Here is a 22,906-nt window from a genome sequence, read left to right as displayed (position 1 = left end):
GTTCAGTTATGTCTGCCAGGGGCAGAAGTTGATGACTTTGTAGAGCAGATATTATCTTTTAAGGGCACAAAAGGTGATATTGTTGTACATGTTGGAACTAATGATATTAAAAGTAAGAGATCTGCAGATTTACTCAACAATTACAGTTCAATGTTGAAAAAAAGTTGCAAGTTAGGGTTGAATGTGAAAGTGTCTGCAATTCTGCCCAGACACGATAGGAGGGAGTATATGATGAGAGCCTTGTCGATCAATTTGGCCCTGGAGAGATTGTGCAAGGCTCAAAGGGTAGAATTTTTTTCAGCCTGGTCTGTGCTTGTTGACAGGAGAGACTGCTTTTACAGGGATGGGGTACACTTAAATAGAAAGGGTGCAAGAATATTTGCTGATGCTATTGAGGCAGTGTTAGGTGGGTCGGAAAACTGCTAGCTTGGGGGGGGATACACAGACTAAAAGGTTAACAGTAGGCAGAGGCAAAAGTGATTCTTGCACTGCTTCTATTAGAATGAGCAGCAGCATGGAAAGCAAGGCAATGGAGATTTCCAGGACTGTTGGGAGTCATATTGGAACAAATAAATACATGGGCTGTGTTAGGGGTAACTAAGAGTAGAAACAGGTGCATGTATACTTGTGTGTACACCAATGCTAGGAGTATAGTCAATAAATTTGATGAGCTTGAAGTGCTGGTCAAAGACATCAACGGCAGATATTGTTGGGATATCAGAGACGTGGTGTCACACAGATATAAGCAGTGCAGAACTGGAATTTGCGGAGTACAATGTGTACAGAAAGGATAGACAGGATAGGAAGGGAGGAGGGGTTATGCTGTTAGTTAAGAAACACATCAAATCTATCTAAGGAAGTGCATCCAATTGATTTTGGTGGACAATGCAATGTTGAGTCTGTTTGGTGTGACATAAGCACTGGGAAAGGAAAAATGAGAGTAGGAGTGTGTTATAGGCCTAATGAATCTGATGAGTATAATGAGCAATTGTGCAGAGAAATAGAGTGGGCCAGTAAATCAGAATGTCTTATAATGTGGGATTGTAATTTTCCAGATATTGACTGGAACTTGTGTGGTGGTCACTTTCACAATAACAAGACTCTTTTGGATTTATTGGATGACTGTTTTCTACAGCAGCATGTTCAAGAGGCAACCAGAGGGCGTAACACTCTTGATCTGATTATCAGCAGTGATTATTCATGCATTAAGAATTTGCAGATAAAGGAATCAATTACAATGTACTGATATGGGAATTACTTAAAGATGTAAGGCTAAAGGGAAGGGCTTTTGCTTTTGTAAAGGTGACTACAGGGGTCTTAGACAGTTTTTAAATTCTGTACAGTGGGATAAACTGATGATGTTACCAACATTGAATTCTAAATGGGAAGGCTTCAGGGACTTAATTTTGGAGGCTAGTAGGCTTTTCATTCCAACTAAGAAATACTGTTCAAGGTTCAGTCCTAAATGGATGTCAGATGAATTAATGAGGTTCGTGGCAGAGAAAAAAAATGTATGGGATGCATATAAATTATGAAGTGACACAGAAGTCTATGGCAGATATAAGCTTGTCTGTAATCAAGTCACAAAGGAGGTTAGGCAGGCAAAGGCAAATGACGAGAAATCTTTGGAAAAGGATGCAAAGAAAAACAGCAAAACGTTCTTTACTTATGTAAACTCTAGAAGGAAAGGGATGGATCAGATTAGAACACTTAATATAGATGGGTTGACTGTTGATAATCATACTCAGGTAGCTGATAAACTGAATGAGTATTTTACATCTACATTCACACATGAGAAGCTATTCAATGAGGGGAATGCCAGAAGTCTATCAAACTCTTACAATGAGCTAAGTGATTTTGTAATAACTGAGAGCAAAGTGTAGGAGAAATTGTTGAAGTTAAACATAAGGAAGACACCTGGGGCGGATGAGATCTGTCCAGTTATATTATAGGAGGCAGCAAAGGAAGTAAGCAAACCCTTAGCCATAATTATGAGAGCTTCCTTGGACTTAGGGGAGTTCCCCTTGGACTGGAGGTGTGCAAATGTATCACCAATTCACAAAGGGGGTTCAAAAGGCGACACAAGTAACTATATGGGAAAATAATGGAGTCACTGGTTAAAGAAGCATTGCAGGATCATCTAGACAAGACTGCGGTAATAGTTAAGACAGCATGGATTTGTAAAAGGAAAGTCTTGTCTGACCAATTTGATTGGATACTATAATGTGGTTACAATGGAACTGAATGTCAAAAATAATTTTGATATTATTATTATTATTATTAGCCATACAGTGCAAGGAAGCCTGAGGCTTATGCTGCACCAGCCCAAAAAAAAAAAAAAAAAAAAAATTTCCAAGTTACCCACAGAGAGAGAGAGAGAGAGAGAGAGAATTAGAAGGAATCACCGAGAAAGAGAAGAATGATGATATCCAGCTCAGGACCCTGGTTGTGCCAAGCCCATACTCACCAGATGTGAGCCCCTGGGGTAAATATACTTGGATTTCATGAAAGCTTTTGATACTGTTGCACAAGGAAGACTGCTGTACAAATTAAAGAGGTATGCTATTAGGGGTAAGTTGCTACAATGGATAAAGGGATGGTTTAGTGGGAGACAACAGAGAGTGGTAATCAATGGATACTACTCTTCGTGGACAAATGTTATTAGTGAAGTTCCGCCGGGTTCGGTGCTGGGCCTATTGTTGTTTTGTGTATTCATCAATGATATTGATGAAGGTATATCAGGATTAATGTCCAAGTTTGTAGATGATACAAAGGTTGGCAGGGTTGTTAACGACACTAAAGACAGTATGCTACTCCAACTGGATCTAGATAAGTTGGGCACTTGGGCTGAGAAGTGGCAACTGAAGTTTAACATTGACAAATGCTTTGACAAAAAATACTGCATATGGGTAGCAATAACCGAAGAGAAACGTACCAACTGTGTGGTACTACACTCAGGGAAGTGGAAAGTGAAAAAGACCTGGGGGGTAATTTTGCAGTCAAATATGAAGTTTGCTGAGCAGTGCAGATGGGCTGCCAGGGCAGGTCATGTAGTCTTGTTAGTGATATATAGGAATTTTGGTAGCAGGGACAGGGAGGTGATTATTAGCATTAGCATTAGCATTAGTAGAGGCATTTGATGCAAGAAAGCAATCTTAGGCAGCATCAGCCAAAAAAAAAAAAAAAAAAACCACTTCCACTTCACCCCTTTGTTCGTTCAAAATACCTGTCCAGCTGAGCTTTAAACTTATTTAGGCTATCAACTTCCACGACAAGGGATGGAAGTCTGTTCCACCAACCAACCACTCGCTGGCTAAAGGCAAATTTCCTCACGTCTATCCTACATCTGTCTTTCCTCAATTTGAATTTATGCCCTCTCAGGTGATTATTCTGAGCGAGAGGAAGAATCCCATCAGCATTGAGCATGCTCAAACCATTCAATGCTTTATACACCTCTGTCAGATCACCTCGCTGGTGCCTAGTCTCCAGACACTGTAATTTGCAAAACTTAAGCCTTTCTTCGTAAGAGCACCCCTTTGTTCCATTTACTAATCTTGTTGCTCTTCTCTGTACTCGTTCCAGCAGCTCTACATCCTTCTTGAAATGAGGCCTCCAGACCTGTATACAGTACTCTAGGTGTGGCCTGACCATTGCCTTATACAAGGGAATAATCACCTCCTTATCCCTGCTAGAAAAATTCCTATATATCATTGACAATACACCATGAGCTACTCTTGCAGCCCGTCTGCACTGCTCAGAGAACTTCATATCTGCCTGCACAACCACCCCCAGGTCCCTTTCATTCTCTACCACTGTCAGTGTAGTACCACAGAGTTGATACATTGCTCTGGGGTTGCTGTTTCCCATGTGTAGTACTTATTTTATTATTATTCTGTTGTACAAGGCAGTGGTCAGGACACACCTAGAGTACTGTGTACAAGTCTGGTAGTCTCATTTTAGGAAGGATGTAGAGTTACTAGAACGAGTACAAAGAAGGGAAACAAGATTGGTGAGGGGAACAAAGGGGTGCTCTTACCAAGAAAGGCGTAAGTTCTTCAAATTGCAGTGCCTGGAGAGTAGGCACCTGCGAGGTGATCTGATTGAGGTTTATAAGGCCTTGAATGGGTTGAGCAAGCTGAATGCTGATGTGATTCTTCCTTTTGCTCAGATTAAGAACCTGAGATGGAAAAGATTCAAATTGAGGAAAGATATTTGTAGAATATATGTGCAGAAATTTGTCTTTAGCCAGCGGTTGATTGGTGGAACAGACTTCCATCTTTTGTTGTGGAAGTTGATAACCATTTGGAGCTGAACAGGCATTTGGAACGAATGGAAGGGTGAAATGGGAGGGTTTGCTTTTGGTTGATGCTGCATAAGCTTGCTTTCTTGCATTGTATGCCTCTACTAATTCTAATGTTAATGTAATCATAATAGCGGACATGGTGTTATTGTTTTGTGGTTCCTGTGGTTTCCCACAAATCTGTGTTAAGTACTCTGTGATGCTGCACAACATTGCAAAGCCAGTCAGTGTGGGTTGTGTAAGTAGTGTGTTGTTTGACTGCCCTCTTTGTTACTGGGAGGCCCGATCACCAGGATGGAGCCTCCCAGTTTCTGTCTACTGGCATGAAGAGCTGGGCCAGGTTGTAGAAAGACATCTGACGGGCCATCCACAGTTTTGCAGGAGTGAGAGTGGAGAGGGACCAAGGAAAGAGCAGAAAAGAGACAAGACAGCAGATGATGGCAGAGTGTAAGCTTCCCCCCCCAGGTGAAAAGGAGCAAGATGAGTGTTAGGTGCAGTTGGTGGTGTCCTGAAGGAGGACTGTGGGTAGAAGAGAACAGGCAAAGTTCAAATTTAAAGTGTTAGAGATTACCCTGTGGGGCTCATAGTTTGGTGGTCCCTAAAGATAATCTTGCCTGGGGGAGGGCCCTGGGCCATCAGTAACAGTGGTTTAGGAACTCAATTTGCAGTTTCACGACTGGGAATTTTCGGTGCTGGGTATCAGTTGCTGTGTGGAGGAGTAGTGTTAGGAGGTTGCAGGTGATGCCAGCAATGAAAATAAACCTTGGCATATCTGGTCGGTGCATGGAAAACATTGTCAGACTCCAATAACTTTGTGTCTGGCCAAATTGATGTAGTGTGAATGTCTAGGAGTAGTTGATTTGTTAGGTCCAAGTATATGTTGCATGAGTGCATCTCACAGTCCCAGTCTTCAAATTTTCTACAGGTAAAGAGGACATTTTCAACTAGGTCGAAATCCAGAAGGTGCCTCTTGAAGGACCCATGGCCAGTTAATAGGAAGGAAGCATAAGGTTAGGGAAGAACCAAGTGGAACATTGTTTGTTGATGTCGGATAGGATAGGATACCCCAGAAAGGAAAAGTTTAGTAGTTGCACCAGTTGTGGAGTTATTCCAGCAGGTTTACCATAAATTGATCAGTTCTAGCCACATACGTTTGTGTTCCTGTTGGATACTGGTATCGGTATGGGTTTGAATAGTGAGGAATTCTGCTTCCTCATTCTTCTTAATGGCATTTGAGAGGCCAATAAAAGTGATGCGGAGGTCCAAGGGGAGTCAGCTTGTTACTACCTGTAAGGTGACAGTTGTTGTTCTACATGCATGGGCGCCTCCGTAGCCAGGTGGGCAGGAGCAGCAGTGCGTAGCACACGTTTCTTGATTAGACTGGGGTTTGAGCCCGTGACCACCAAATATGGAGGATGCCGGAAAGGTCAGGGAATGACCACCGCATATGCCCGGAGCAATATGGCCTTAGTTGCTAATGCTCCTAAAAACCAAATAACATAACATCTACACGTGTGGGTCATTTGTAGTAGCACAAGCCATTGAATTTGCTGAATTTGACATTGTGCATATACTGGAGTCATTTGGTGGTACTGCAGCTCCATAAGTGACATTTGGTATAAATACTGCTGAATATAGAAGGTGTAGTCGGTCCTTTTAGATCCCAGTCCTTGCAGGTAAAGCATGCTAAATAGTGATGCAATTTTTTTATCTTTTCTTTGATGGCTTGGAGATGGGGGATGAAAGTTCTCCGGTTGTCCAAAATTACTTCTAGGTAGTTCAGCGACTGGTAATTTTTCAGTGGGTGGCCATTAAAACGTATGGTAGGGGCTCTGGAGAAGTACAGTTTGCCTCTTAATAGGAGGGTTCCGCTTTTCTCAGTGGAGACTGAGGATTGGGAACTAAGGAATACTGTTCAAGGCTTAGACTTAAATGGTTGCCAGATGAACTAATGAGACTTGCTGCAGAGAATAAAAATGTATGGGATGCATATAAATTATCAGGTGATACAAAGCCAGTGGTAGATATAATCTAGTCTACAATCAAGTCACAAAGCAGGTTAGGTGAGCCAAGGCAGATTATGAGAAGTCTTTGGCAAAGAATGCCAAGAAAAGCAGCAAAGAATTTTTTACTTATAATACAATAGAAGGAAGGAAATGAATCACATTGGTCCTCTTCTTGCTGATGGTTTAATTGCTGATGATCCTGCTCAGGTTACTGACAGGCTGAATAGGTATTTTGCACCTACATTCACACCTGAGGAATTCTTTAGGGGGGAGGAAGCCAGAAGTTTATCACACTCTAATAGGGAGTTGAATGATAATTTTATAATAGAGAGGAAAGTGGAAGAGAAATTGTTTAAGTTAAACAACTGGTACCTGGGATGGATGGATCTGTCCAATTATATTAAGGTAGGCAGCAAAGGAGGTAAGCAAACCCTTAGCCATAATTATGAGAGCATCCTTGAATTCAGAGAAGGTTCCTGTATACTGAAATGTGCAAATGTATCTCCAATTCACTTAAGGGGATCAAAGTGTGACATGAGCAATTACAGACCTGTTGGCTTAACTTCTGTTCCTGGTAAAATAATGGAGTCACTGGTTAAAGAAGTAATGCAGGACCTTCTGAACAGGAATACAGTTATACTGCAGTCAGCTTGGATTTTTTAAGGAGCAATCTTGTCTAATCAATCTGATAGGTTACTATGATGCAGTGACCAAGAAACTGGATGTTAAAAATAATTTTGATATCATATACTTGGATTTCAGGAAGGCTTTTGATACTTTTGCACATAAGACTACTGTATAAACTGGAGCAATGTGGCATTAAGGGTAAGTTGGTGCTATGGGTAAAGGGATGGTAAAGTGGAAGAAGACAGTGGTTATCAATCGGCACTGCATTTCATGAACTAATATTTTCAGTGGAATCCCCCTTGATTCAGTGCTGGGCCCATTGTTGTTTTCAATATTTATTAATGATATTAATGAAGGTATATCAGGCTCAATGTCAAAGTTTGCAGATGATATGAAGGTTGGCAGGGTGGTTAATGGCAATAATGATAGTATGCTACTGCAACATGATTTAGGAAAAGTGGGTTGACATTTTGAGAAATGGCACTTGAAGTTTAAAATTGACAAATGAAAAGTATCACATATGGGTAGTAGTAATGCCAGATTAACATACTAACTCTGTGGTACTACAAGCAGGGTAGTCAAAAATGAAAAAGACCTTGGGGTAATTGTTCAGTCAGATATTAAGTTCTCTAAGCAGTGCAGACAGGCTGACTGATGGGGTTTTTTCAGTGATATACAGGAATTTTTCTAGCAGGGATAAGGAGGTGATTATCACATTGTATAAGGAAATGGTCAAGTCACACCTTGAGTACTGCATACAGGTCTGGAGGCCTCATTTTAGGAACGATGTAGTGCTGCTGGAGCAGGTACTGAGAAGGGCAATGAGATTTATGAGCAGAACAAAGGGGTGCTCTTAACAAGAAAGGCTTTTGTTCTGCAAATTGCAGCATCTGGAGACTAAGCACTCGTGGGGTGATATGATTGAGGTGTTTTAGGCCTTGAATGGATTGAGTAAGCTGAATGAAAATGGCATTCTTTTTCTTGCTGAGACTACACACAACAACGGCATAAATTTAAGTTGAGGAAGTATGGTTGCAGGATAGATGTGTGGAAGATTGCCTTCAGCCAGCAGTTGGTTGACTGTTGGAAGAGGTTTCTATTTGTTGTTGTGGAAGTGGATGGTTTGAATATATTAAAGGAAGAACTAGACAAATTCTTGGAGTTATTGGATGAGTGAAGTGTGTAGTGTTTCTTTTTTTTTTTTTTGCTGATGCTATATAAGCTTGTTTTCTTGAATCATTTGCCACAACTACTGCTTATGGGTAGCAGTAACCTTAGACTAATGTACCAACTGTGTGGTGCTACACCCAGGTAGTGGAAAATGAAAAAGGCCTAGGGGTAATTGTGCAGTCAGGTATGAAGTTCTGTGAGCAGTGCAGCAGACTTCCAGGTTAGCTTATGAGGTTTTGTCAATGATACATAGAAATTTTGCTAGCAGGGATAAGGAGATGATTATATCATTGTGTAAGGCAATGGTTGCGGCACATCTTGAGTACTGCATACAGGTTTGAAGGCCTGATTTTAGCAAGGATGTAGAGCTGCTGGAACGAGTACAGAGAAGAGCAATGAGATTGGTGAAGGGAATCAACTGGTGCTCTTACCAAGAAGGCTTCAGTTCTGCAAATTGCAGTATTTGAAGGCTGGCACCTCTCTAGGTACTAGGTGATCTGATTGAGGCTTTGTATGGTTTCAGCAAGCTCAATGCTGATGAGATTCTTCCTCTTGCTCAGGCTATGCACTTGAGGGGGCATAAATTCAAACTAGGGAAGGACAGTTGTGGAATATATGTGTGAAAGTGTGCATTCAGCAAGCAAGTGGTTGATTGCTGGAACAAACTTCCATCTACTGTTGTGGAAGCAATATTCTCTGGGCTTCAGCTTTGTAGAAGAAATTTTATATTACAACATGACAGTGACCTGAAGCACAACTCTATCTGTGCATGGACTTTCTAGCAACTAAACAGCAGGAGGGGGTATTGCAAATTAGGTGTTCACCCCAATTGCATGACTTAAACCCAGTAGAGCTTCTATGGGATCATCTAGACTGTCAAGTCCATGAAGTCTGCTCATCTTCACAATTTATGGGAAACCTTGCAGATCGCTTGAAATAATGTTAGTCAAGACACTATTATAAAATTAATTTCCAGAATGCCATTGTCTGCGTAAGATAGATAAAATCTGTAAATTTTTCAGTTTAATAAAAAAAAATCTCAAGTAGTTTTTTTTATATTAAACCTTACATTGTCATAGCTAATTTCAAAAAAACTGTTGCAAATGTGATGCCCAACTTTTAGGAAGGAGTGTATATTATACATATTGTTAGCAAAATTAGCAAATATTCAAGTAAAATCAAAGAAAAACAGTTAATGCAGCACAAAGGAATTCTTAATACTGGAATTTTTATTGTTTATGATATGTAAATTTGGCATTAAATTTGAATTCTTTAGTAGTTTTTTTCATGTGTATAAGTAAAATAGGAACTGTTTTACAATTAATTTTGCTTCTAACATATTGAGTCAGCTAGTTCCCCTCACTTTGTGTTCTTCATCAAACCTAAGATTCCTTCTCAGTAGTGGTGCGAGAATGTGAAATTGATTGAATGAATGAATTCTGTTTATTTAACCAAGTTAGCTGATAATATATCAATCAGTAACAACTTGAAAGTGAGGTTTTCATTGTAAAATTTAACATAAATAGGGAAGTTAGGCCTCCATAGTCGAGTGATCAAGAGCGGGAGTGCAGTAGAACACGCTCTGAGTAGACTGGGGTTCAAGCCCCTGACTGCTAAATATGGTCTATCTGCCAACCTGCATTGGACCAGTGTGGCAGATTATGGTCCATTTTTTTCAACATGAATTGTTGAGGAGGCTTCCATCCTGCAGTGGATTGATAATAGCTGCAGCAGTAGCGTAGCCAGGACTTTTATTCATCAGGTACATTCACTAAAAAAGGCGGCAATTGCCTAATGGTAAAAAAAAAAAAAGATACACAATACCAGATTTCGGCGTCAGGGGGTACAATGTACCTGCTGACCCTACCCTGGCTATGCCATTGGGCTGCAGTTCACCTTTTTTTTTTTTTTTCTTAGGTAAGTGGGGATATGCATTTTTTAGTTGGGGTCATCCTACTCCATTCAGGACAGGTGGCAACCAAAATATCTTTGTTATTAAAAATTGATTTTGAGTCTACAGTGAGGATACAATGGACAATTAAGGTCAAAGGTGAGCCAACTCTGAGCTGTTGAAATTGAATATTACATTGTATTTTTTTCCCCTTAATTTTTGGAAACTGCTGGGAATTATAGTAATAGTAATCATGGCATGTGATGCAAGAAAGCAAGTGAATGAGTCTATGTAGTATCAGCCAAAAAAAAAAAATTCACACAACCATTCCCTCTAAATGTTTGTCCAGTTCCTCCTTAAATTTATTTAACTTGTCAACTTTCACAACGACAGATGGAAGTTTGTTCCAGCAATTAACCACCTAATTGCTGGCTAAAGGCAAATTTCCGCACATCTATTCTACATCTGTCTTTCCTCAATTTGAATTTATGCCCCCTTAGGTTTGTAATCTGAACAAGTGGAAGAATGCCATCAGAATTCAGTGTGCTCAACACATTCAAGGCCTTATACACCTGAATCAGATCACCTCACAGGTGCCTAGTTTCCAGCCGCTGCAATTTGTAGAACTTAAACCTCTCTTGGTAAAAGGATCCCTTCATTTCCCTCACCAATCTTGTTGCCCTTCTCTGTACATTCTTCCTAAAATGAGGATCCAGACCTGTATACAGAGGGACAATCACCTCTTTTTCCCTGCTAGCAAAATTCCTGTATATCATTGACAAAACTCCATGACCTGCTCTGGCAGCCTGTCTACATTGCTCAGAAAACTTCATATCTGACTGCACAATTACGCCCAGGTCTTTTTCATTTTATACCACCCTAAGTGTAGTATCACACAGTTAGTACGTTCCTCTGGGGTTACTTCTACCCATATGCAGTACTTTGCATTTGTCAATGTTAAACTTCAGTTGCCACTTCTCAGCCCATCTGCCCAAATTTTCTAGATCCTGTTGCAGTAGCACACTAACATTACTGTCATTAACAACCCTGCCAACCTTTGTATCATCTGCAAACTTCGACACTAAGCCTGATATACCTTCATCAATATCATCGATAAATATACAAAACAACAGTGGACCGAACATCGAACCCTGTGGGACTCCACTAATAACATTAGTCCACGAAGAGCAGCACCCACTGATTACCACCCTCTGTCTTCTCCCACTCAACCATCCTTTTATCCATTGTAGCAACTTGCCCTTAATGCCATACCGCTCTGATTTGTACAGTAGACTTCCATGTGCAACAGTGTCAAAAGCTTTCCTGAAATCCAACTACAGGTAGTTCTTGACTTTACGAGTTAATTCATTCCTAGCATGCGCTCGTAAAGCGGGAATTCCTTTTGCGTAGACATAAGGTTAAAAATAGATAGGGGTTACGTTCTCAACAATGAAATTAGATAGCTAATTAATTTATGTTTAAACAATGATTGATTTATCCTAAAAAATGAAAACGTAGCCTGTAAAATCAAGCAAATTATAATAATAGAGAAATTATTTTCGATTTACAAATTTTAAAAAATGTTTATTCTTCATCATCGACTAAATGCACACTCGTTGATTGCTCATTATTGGCTCGGCACTTGTTGGTTTGTTGCACAAGGAGTCGTCTTCTTGAGTAATGTTTCAAAAGGCATTTGTTTCCAAGATAATCTTCTCTTTTAATTATAAATTTCATGATTGCATGCATTAGCATTTTTTAACAGCACACACAAATTGCAACTAACACGTTTCGCGTGGAGTAACACGTTTACGAAGCTTAAAAAAAGGAATGAAGAGAAGATTGTGAAAATTTATTTATGTTTTTTATACAATTGAATATTTCAGTAAAGGGGGAACACATTTCACCATAATAACGTAAAAACACACAATTTCAGCTATCGGTATTTTCGCAAATGCAAGAAGATCGAGTTTACTACCTGTTTATAATTGCCTGCAGTAACAGAAAAGCCCAATAAACAGGAAAGTGCAAATTGTTTTTATTCTTTTATGGCCGTGACCTACAGAAATGTGCTTTAGAAAAATATCACAAAGGAGTTAAAAATTTATTCTTATAACGGAACATATGATAACGATGAAAGGGTTGTGCATTTTAATGATTTGAATTGGTAAATAATACAATTTACAAACCATGCTCACGACCTTTTATATGGCCTTAAGGTCACGAACGTGACCTTAAAAATGACATTTTAGAGAGATAAATAGCTTAGTTATACAGCGAAAATGTCAACTTCCAAGATATTGAAATGTCTTCCAAAAACAATGTGTTATTGGGTTCACATTACGATATTTTAACGATACGATGGTGTCTCTGGAATGGAATAATATTATAGAGCTGGGTACACTGTATTGTATAGCTATGCACATGGTTCGAAATGTGTTATTTATGAATGTTTAACATTCATTAACATACAACATACCTTATATCCTTCCTGATGATGTAGAACATGCGTTGAAGAAAATGAAGAATCAGAAAGCCCCGGGGGAAGATGAAGTTACTGTAGAGTTTTTATAATTGGGAGGAAGACACATGACACAAAAACTAGCAAAACTCTTCACAGAATACATTAGGAAAGGCACTACACCTAAGGAGTGGAATAATGCAATCATAATTTTGCTGCATAAGAAAGGAGATAAATCAGAAATTGGAAATTATAGACCAATTAGCTTGTTGTCCCACATCTACAAGTTGTTCACAAGGGTCATTACTAACAAACTAGAAAGAATACTTGATAAGAATCAACCAAAAGAGCAAGCTGGCTTTAGGACAGGATTCTCAACTATGGGTCACCTTCATGTAATATCACAGCTAATGGAGAAAGAAAATGAATATAAAACACCATTATGCCTGGCATTTGTGGATTATGAAAAGGCATTTGACTCCATACAGCATAAGACAATGTTTCGGGCACTGGAAAAACAAGGCATAGATACCCCATATATTATGATTTTGAAGAAAATATATTAGAATGTTACCTCCTTTATTAGACTAGACAAAGACAGTAGTAAATTTAAAATTGAGAAAGGAATTCGACAAGGAGATAGAATATCTCCGAAGTTGTTTACTGCTGCCCTTGAGGAAGCTTTCAGAAGATTAGATTGGTTGCAGAAAGGAGTCAATGTGAATGGGGAGTACCCAAACCATTTACGATTTGCAGATGACATTGCAGTCATAAGCCAAGATCTCAAAGAATTAGAGGAAAATCTGAATCAGTTATGCAGAGATAGTAAGGATTTTGGACTAAAAATGAATATGGCTAAAACAAAAGTAATGATGAACAAGTATGCCACAGAAAGGGATATAATGATTGAAAGAGCAGTAATTGAAAAGGTGGAGTCATATACTTATCTGGGACAAGTCATTAGCTGTAATAATGATAAATGGCTGAAAGTCAAGAGAAGAATAAATTTTGGATGGATAGCATTCAGAAAATATAGTCACATACTGAGGAGCAATATCCCAATTTGTCTGAAATGTAAAATAACAAACCAATGTATACTTCCCACCATGACTTATAAAAGTGAAACTTGGGCATTCACCAAAAGAATGGAAGAGAAGCTGAGAACTACACAGCAAAGAATAGAACAAATTATATTGAGAATCAAACTGTTAGATAAGAAGAGAAACACATGGATTAGGCAGCAAACTCAAGTAAAGGACATTCTTATCAAAACTAAAGAACTAAAATGGTCTTGGGCAGGACACATAGCTCGAAGACATGATGACAGATGGACTAAGAAAATAACAGAATAGTACCCAAGAGGAGCTAAGAGAAAACCTGGACGACAACAACGGAGATGGACAGATGAAATTCATGAATTTGTGGGTAGTAAATGGATGGCCATTGCACAAAACAGAAGGAACTGGAAAGTTGCTGGAGAGGCCTTCATCCTGCAGTGGATTGAAAATGGCTGATGATGGACATTCTCCAGGGGCTCACCAGGTCCTGAGCTGGATATCATCATTCTTCTCTTTCTTGGTGATTCCTTTCTAATTGTCTCTCTCTCTCTCAGAGTAACTTGGGAAATTTTTTTTTTTTGCTGGTGCAGCATAAGCCTCAGGCTTCCTTGCACCATATGGCTTATAATAATAATAATAATAATAATAATAATTCATTTTTTGCAATGAATGTTCATATTTTCGATTTTGTTGATACTTGATACTTGGGGAAAAAAAAGTTGTAAACCCGAGAACTCGTAAAGCGAGAACTGCATGTATATGATATCAAAATTATTTTTTGCATCCAGTTCCTTTGTAACCATATCATAATATCCAATCAAATTTGTCAGACAAGACTTTCCCTTAACAAACCCATGCTGTCTGAATTATTGCTGCAGTCTTGTCTAGATGATCCTGCAATGCATCTTTAACCAGTGACTCTATTATTTTACCCGGAGCAGAAGTTAAACTAACTGGTCTGTAATTACTTGTGTCACCCTTCAATCCCCCTTTGTGAATTAGGGATACATTTGCACATCTCCAGTCCGTGGGGACCTCCCCTGAGTCCAAGGATGCTCTCATAATTATGGCTAAGGGTTTGCTTACTTCCTTTGCTGCCTCCTTTAATATAACTGGATAGATCCCATCCACCCCAGGTGCCTTTCTTATGTTTAACTTTAACAATTTCTCCTGCACTTTGCTCTCAGTTATTACAAAGTCATTAAGCACCCTTCTACAATTTGATAACCTTGTGGCATTTTCAATCCTTAATAACTCCTCACGTGTGAATGTAGATTCAAAATACTCATTCAGTTTGTTTGCTATCTTGAGCAGGATTATCAACAGTTGAACCATCCTTTTAGAGTTTATATAAGTAAAGAGATGCTTGCTGTTTTTCTTAGCATCCTTTGCCAAAGATTTCTTGTAATTTGCCTTCGCCTGCCTAACCTCCTTTGTGACTTGATTACAGACTAGCTTATATCTTCCATAGGTTTCTGTGTCGTCTGATAATTTATATGCATCCCATGCATTTTTCTTCTCTGCCACGCGTCTCATTAGTTCATTTGGCAACCATTTAGACCTAAGCCTTGAACAATATTTCTTAATAAGTATGAAACGTTTAGTGGCTTCCACGATTAATTCCTTGAATGCTTTCCACTTAGAATTTGCTGTTGGTAACATCATCAGTTGATCCCACTGTACAGAATTGAAAAACTGTCTGAGACCACATGTTGTGGATTGGCACAGGTCTGGATCATTGTTTGGAAACTATTGTTTTAGAGTGAATGCCACTTGTCCTTTTATAGTCAGCTTTAGTTTTGAGTTTATTATAATAATAGTAGCATATTATATGTAATAGTTTGCCAAGCGTCTAATTAATTACATATTTTAGTAACGTTTGAGTTTTTTTTTTTCATTAAAGTATATCCTTGTTAGTTAGCATTATTTTTCAAGAAATATGAGGTATGGCAATAAAGGTTCCAGACTGGTGCTGTTGCAGTCATGTTCGACGAGTCTGAAAATAAATGGAAGTGGTATGTTGTGGTCCAAACTTCATCCAATGTATGTGGTAAAAGTTTATCCAGTATGCTGACAGGTTAAAAGAAACAACCAGTTTTGTTGTAGCATTAATATTCCTTGTCATTATTTTGCAATGTAGCAATGAACAGATATCAATTCTATTCTTGCTTTAAAGTGGAAAATTTGCAACAAAAATGCATGAAGTGTTAAAAGCTGTTTATGGTGATGAAATATTAAGTTGTACCAGAGTGTGATTCAGGGTGTTTAAGTGGTTAAAAGTTAAAGATGAACATGAGGATGTTTGTGAGATGACCCAAGAACAGGTATTTGTCAACCATTTGAAATGAGGACAGAATTGCAAAAGTTCAGAACACTGTGGGAAGAGATCGTTATTTGACCCTCAGAATGATGGCTGGTGAGTGGGATATGAATAAGGAGACAATTCATCAAATTTTGCATGAAGACTTAGGAAAAAGGAAGATCTGTGCAAAAATTTATGCTGCACAGCCTCACAGATGAGCAGAAGCAACGAAGAGTATCATCATCCAGCCTTGTCAAGTCAATCTTAATTTCCTTGAGTGTATTTTCACTGGAAATGGGCATTGGGTGTTTCAGTACAACCCAGTGATGAAGTGTTAGAGCATACAGTGGTCATCAAAATCATCACCACAGCCCAAAAAGTTTAATTTACAGAAGTCCAGGATCAAGACAATGCTGATCATGTTTTTTGACAAACAGGCTGTGATTTACAAGGAATTTGTACATGAAGGGGAGGGAGTCAGTGTTGCATTCTATGTGCAGGTGCTCCAAAAACTATTGAAGCATGTTTCTTGGGTGAGGCTGTAATTTCAAGAGAAAGGCAGCTGGTTTTTTTTAATGACAATGTCACTGGAAAAGAAATACTTGTTGTGAAACCATTTCTAATGAATCATGTCATTGTACAGATCAACTGTAATTTCTTGATATAGCACCAGTGGATGTCTTCCCTTTTACCAAGGTGAAACTGTCCTCAAAGGAAAGGTTTCACCTTGGATTTTGAGGACTTAAAAAAAAATGTAAGTGCTGTACTGACATCTCTTTGGATGCCTTTGCAGACTCTTTTCAGAAACTTTTAGACACGTATTAAGTGCATTCGATCAGGGGGTACTCTGAATAAAAATAAAACCATTTTTGAGCTCCTGCACTTAGTGTTCTTTTTATTGTACCAGACTGGGAGCTTTATTGCCACACCTTGTATGTTTTAAATTAATTTTATATGTATTGTATGAAACATTTATACAAGGAAATAGTTATGCTATTTAACCACATAAAGGTATTATTTCTATTTTTCTTTTAATTAATAGACAGGACTATTGAATGCATTAATGTATCTTTTGGAAGCAGTTGCCCTTTTTATTGGTGGATATTTATCTGATTTTATCCGACGTAAGGGCTATTTGAAGGTGACTCCAACAAGAAAATTGTTTCAGGCTGTAGGTAAGAAATTATTTTAAATCTGTGGGATAGGGAAGGAAGGGTGGAGGGGGGGGGAATAAAGTGGAGCTCCTGTGGATAGGGATAAATTTGCAATTCACTCTGCATATATATGCCTAATCATAAATAAGTCCATGCTATACCATTAGATAAATGGCTATAAGGGCATTTGATCACACTCATTCTGTGTGCTGCCTTCTGATCCTGGTGATGATATCCAATCTGTAAAAGTGCTCACCAAAATACAGGGCTTGTAAGTACCACACAAGCTGTCTGTTACAAGCTGTAATGTAAAAAAACTAGTGGAGATTGATAATGAATGCAAAACTTAGTTTTGCATATTAGATGGAAAATCTTGTCTATGTTGTGTAATGAGCAACTGGCTACCTTCTGTTGAGCATTGTAATTATATGTTATGGCAGTGTTGTATTAACTGGAATTGATTTTGGTTTATATTTTTCTAATTATTATCATTAGTACTGGCAAACGATGCAAGAAAGCAAGCTTGTACAGTATCATCCAAAAAAAAAAAACCTTCCTATTTCATCTATCCATTCTTTCCAATAGTTTGTCTAGTTCTTACTTGAAATTATGTAAGCTATCGATTTAATTGAAATTAAATCGAAATCATGACTCAGACCAGAGCAGCAAAGCAAAAGGCTCAAGCTGATGGGAGTGTTGTGGCTCAGGGGAGAACTGAGGGGGGCAGTTGCCCTCTGAATCATAGTATTTTAAAATGCACTGCTTGCATGATGTTTGTGGAGCAATCGGGTACGGGACATGATATTGCCATGGGGGATGTCTTTGTGTGTGTGTGTGCGCGATGTAAGGAGTGTAATGAAATCAGGCGACAACTCAGCGTTTTTATGGGCCTATATGAGAGCTTGAAGGACAGGGTGGATGCCCTCAAAGGATCTAAATTGAGGGGTCCATCAAGCTCTCAGCTGCCCACATCAACGCCAGAGCTTGCACTTGGTCATTATGCAACACAGCGACAACCCCCAAGGCAGAATGCGCTGGTCCCACAGGAACTAGTAGTTGTTGGTGACTCTATTGTCAGGGAAACGGGGAACATGCGTTGTAAAAAGGATAGGTGGAACAGGACCAGGGTATGTCTGCCAGGGGCAAAGGTTGATGAAGTTGTAGAGAAGATATCATCTTTTAAGGGCACAAAAGGTGATACAGTTGTACACGTTGGCAGTAATGATATTAAGAGTAGGAGACCGGCAGAAGTACAGGTCACTGTTGAAAAAAAGCCATGAATTAGGATTGAATTTGAAAGAGTCTGCAATTCTGCCCAGACACGATAGGAGGGAGTATATGATGAGAGCCTTGTCGATCAATTCGGCCTTGGAAAGATTGTGCAAGGCTCAAGGGGTAGAATTTTTTTCAGCCTGGTCTGTACTTGTTAATAGGAGAGACTGCTTCTACAGGGATGGGATACACTTAAATAGAAAGGGTGCAAGAATATTTGCTGATGCTATCGAGGCAGTGTTAGGTGGTTCTTAAAACTACTAGCTTGAGGGGATACAAGGAGTAATAGATTAACAGTAGCCACTGGCAGAGGTGAAAATGATTCTTGCACTGCTTCTATTAGAATGAGCAGAAGCCTGGAAAACAAGATGCAGGATATTTCAGAGACTGCTCGGAGTCATTTCACAAGTAAACACATGAGTTGTGTTAGGGTAGCTAAGAATAGAAACACGTGCATGTATACTTGCGTGTACACCAATGCTAGGAGTTTGGTAAATAAATTTGATGAATTTGAGGTATTGCTCAAATCATCAAAGGCGGATATTGTTGAGATATCAGAGACGTGGTGTCACACAGATATAAGGAATGCAGAACTGGATTTTGGGGAGTACAGTGTGTGCAGAAAGGATAGGAAGGGAGGAGGGGTTATGCTGTTAGTTAAGAAACACACAAAATCCAAGGAAGTGAAGCCAGTCGACATCGCTGGACAGTGCAGTGTCGAGTCAGTTTAGTGTGACATAAGCATTGGGAGATCAAAATAGAGAGTAGGAGTGTGCTATAGGCCTAATGACTCTGATGAGTATAATAAGAAACTGTACAGGGAAATAGAGTGGGCCAGTAAATCAGAGAGTCTTATAATGGGGGTTTTTAATTTCCCAGATATTGACTGGAATTTGTGGGTTGGTCATTCACATGCTAGCAAGGCTTTTGTGGATTTATTGGATGATTGTTTTCTACATCAGCAAGTTCGGGAGGCAACTAGAGGGACTAATACTATTGATTTGATTATCAGTAGTGATTCTTCATGCATTAAGAATCTGCAGATAAAGGAACCACTAGGTGGCAGTGATCACAATGTGCTGAAGTGGGATTTACACCAAGAGGTAACTACCATCAGGGGTAAAGGGAAGGGTTATTGATTTCGTAAAGGCGACTACGATGGTTTGAGACAGTATTTAAATTCTATACAGTGGCACCAACTGATGATGTTACCAACAGCAAATTCAAAATGGGAAGCATTCAAAGAACTTATCATGGAAGCTACTAGGCTTTACATACCAACTAAGAAATATTGTTCAAGGTTTAGGCCTAAATGGATGTCAGATGAACTAATGAGACTCGTGGCAGAGAAGAAAAATGCATGGGATACATATAAATTAACATGTGACACAAACGCCTATGATAGATACAAGTTGATCTGTAACCAAGTTACAAAGGAGGTTAGGCAGGCGAAGGCAGATTACGAGAAATCCTTGGCAAAGGATGCAAAGAAAAACAGCAAAGAGTTCTTTACTTATGTAAATTCTAGAAGGAAGGGGATGAAACAGATTGGTCCACTTGATATCGATGGTTCAACTGTTGATGATCCTTGTCAGGTAGCTAACAAACTAAATGAATATTCTGCATCGACATTCACACATGGGGAGTTATTCAGCGAGGGGAATGCCAGAGGTGTATTCAACTCTGGCATAGATAATCTTGTAATAATCTTGTAATAACTGAGAGTAAAGTGGAGGAGAAATTGTTGAAGATAAACACAAGAAAGGCATCTGGGGTGGATGGGATCTATCCAGTTATATTAAAGGAGGCAGCAATGGAAGTAAGCAAACCCTTAGCCATAATTATGAGAGCTTTCTTGGACTCAGGGGAGGTACCCATAGACTGGAGATGTGCAAATGTGACCCCAATTCACAAAGGAGGATCAAAGGCTGACACAAGTAATTATAGACTTGTGAGTTTAACTTCTGTTCCAGGAAAATTAATGGAGGCACTGGATAAAGAAGCACTGCAGAATCATTTAGACAAGACTTCATTTATAGCTCGGACACACCATGGTTTTGTTAAGGGAAAGTTTTGCCTGACCAATTTGATTGGATACTATGATGCAGTCACAAAAGAACTGGATGCAGGGAATAACTTTGATATTATATACTTGGATCTTAGAAAGGCTTTTGATACTGTTGCACACGGAAGACTGCTGCACAAATTGGAGAAGTGTGGCATTGGAAGCAAATTGCTGCTATGGATAAAGGGGTGGTTTAGGGGGGAGAAGACAGAGAGTGGTAATCAATGGACACTGCTCATCGTGGACTAATGTTATTAGTGGAGTCCCTCAGGGTTAAGTGTTGGGTCCATTATTGTTTTGTGTATTTATAAAGAATATTGATGATGGTATATCAAGCTTAATGTCCAAGTTTGCAGACGATACAAAGGTTGGCAGGGTTGTTAAGGACACTACTGACGCTATGCTGCTGCAATAGGATCTGGAAAGGTTGAGCAGATGGGCTGAGAGGTGGCAAATGAAGTTTAACATTGACAAATGTAAAGTACTACATATGGGGAAACAGTAACCCCAGAGCAATGTATCAACTCTGTGGTACTACACTGACAGTGGTAGAGAATGGAAAGGACTTGGGGGTAATTGTGCAGGCAGATATGAAGTTCTCTGAGCAGTGCAGATGGGCTGCAAGAGTAGCTCATGGTGTCTTGTCAATGATATACAGGAATTTTTCTAGCAGGGATAAGGAGGTGATTATTCCCTTGTATAAGGCAATGGTCACACCTTGAGTACTGTATACAGGTCTGGAGGCCTCATTTCAAGAAGGATGTAGAGCTGCTGGAACGAGTACAGAGAAGGGCAACAAGATTAGTGAATGGAACAAAGGGTTGCTCTTATGAAGAAAGGCTTAAGTTTTGCAAATTACAGTGTCTGGATGCTAGGCACCTGCAAGGTGATCTGATTGAGGTGTATAAAGCCTTGAATGGTTTGAGCATGCTCAATGCTGATGGGATTGTTCCTCTTGCTCAGAATAATCACCTGAGAGGGCACAAATTCAAATTGAGGAAAGACAGATGTAGGATAGATGTGCAGAAATTTGCCTTTAGCCAGCGTGTAGTTGGTTGGTGGAACAGACTTCCATCCTCTGTTGTGGAAGTTGATAGTGTAAATAAATTTAAGGCTCAGCTGGACAGGTATTTCGAAAGAACGGAGGGGTGAAGTGGAAGTGTATTTTTTTTTTTTTTTTTCTGATGCTGCAGAAGCTTGCTTACTTGCATCATATGCCTCTACTAATGCTAATGCTATCAACTTCTACAACAAAATATGGATGTTTGTTCCAGCAATCAACCATTTGCTGACTATAAGAAAACTTCTATACATCTATTCTGCAACTGTCCTTCCCCAGTTTGAATTTGTGACCCCTTTTGTGTGTAGTCTGAGCAAGAGGAAGAATCCCATCAGTATTGAGGTTGCTCGATCCATTCAAAGTCTTAAACATCTCAATAAAATACCACAGGTGTCTATTCTCCAGAAGCTGCAATTTGCAGAACTGAAGCCTTTCTTGGTAAGAGCACCCCTCTGTTTGTTCCACTCACCAATCTTATTGCCTTCTCTATACTCGTTCCAGTAGCTCTACATCCTTCCTAAAATGAGGCCTCCAGACATGTATGCAGTTATTCAAGATGTCGTCTGACCTTATACAAGGTCAATATCCAAGGTCTGATTTTGGATATTGCCTTACACAATTGGATAATCACCTCCTTATACAGGCGCCCCCGTAGCCAGGTGGGAAGGAGTAGCAGTGTGTAGCACACTCTTCTTGATTAGACCGGGGTTCGAGCCCGTCACCACCAAATATGGAGGATGTGGAAAGGTCAGGGAATGACCACCGCATATCCCGGAGCAATATGGCTTAGTTGCTAATGCTCCTAAAAACCAAACAACAACAACAACCTCCTTATACCTGCTAGAAATACCTTTGGGTTGCCAGGCAGGCACTTTACCCACCTGGCTAGCCCGGTCGGCGTCATCAGATATGGGGGGACATATTTAGATAAAAGTCGAATAAAGGTAAGGCAGATATGCAGAATCTGTTGTCAGCTAAAGTAAATATTGATACAGGTCAGGTATTTCATGCCAAATTCCATAAATAACCTGTAGGCTTCAGATTCATTACCAGCTCCAAAAATAGTGGTTGCTACCTCCCAGCTAAACAATTTTTCATACTACTTAAAACTATTTTTAACAATCTTACATCTACTTGGATAATAAACAATAACCAAGCTGTCATCAACACCTTCAAATCTAATATTACCATAACCAGCATAGAAACTTTTGATTTCATCAACCTTTTCACTTCAATCCCACATAACCTACTGATTTTTGTGCTAAAACAACTTTATCACAGATACAAGGATAAATTAAATACAAGTGATGATACAATTATGTAATTACGTGAACAATTATGTAAATCTCTGTTTACTTAATAACTATATCTTCAATGGCAAACTTACTTATAAACAAACTATTGGTGTTCCCATGGGTTCCCAAATTCCTAGCTTAGTATCCAACCTATTTTTACACTATTATGAAGAACTATACACCATAAACAATCCTAATCATAACCTTTTAGCTTTGAGATATGTAGATGACATCCTAGTTTTAAA

The 22,906-nt window shown here is 39.2% G+C and overlaps 1 protein-coding gene across 1 annotated transcript in view; it reads left to right on the top strand.

Moving 5' to 3' along the window:
• LOC150084403 (sialin-like) overlaps positions 1–22,906 on the top strand; it is a 179,914-nt gene that overhangs the window by 87,320 nt on the left and 69,688 nt on the right. The window contains exon 6 of the mRNA XM_090376216.1: positions 16,858–16,990. Coding sequence (XP_090232342.1) covers positions 16,858–16,990 — 133 coding nt within the window. The remainder of the gene's footprint in view (positions 1–16,857; positions 16,991–22,906) is intronic.

The sequence above is a fragment of the Mastigoproctus giganteus genome, chromosome 6, assembly GCF_048544385.1.
Source record: "Mastigoproctus giganteus isolate SK-2022 chromosome 6, ASM4854438v1, whole genome shotgun sequence".
Lineage (NCBI taxonomy): Eukaryota > Metazoa > Arthropoda > Arachnida > Uropygi > Thelyphonidae > Mastigoproctus > Mastigoproctus giganteus.
The sequence above is the reverse complement of the archived record's forward strand: the minus strand, read 5'-3'. Positions and strand labels throughout refer to the sequence as shown.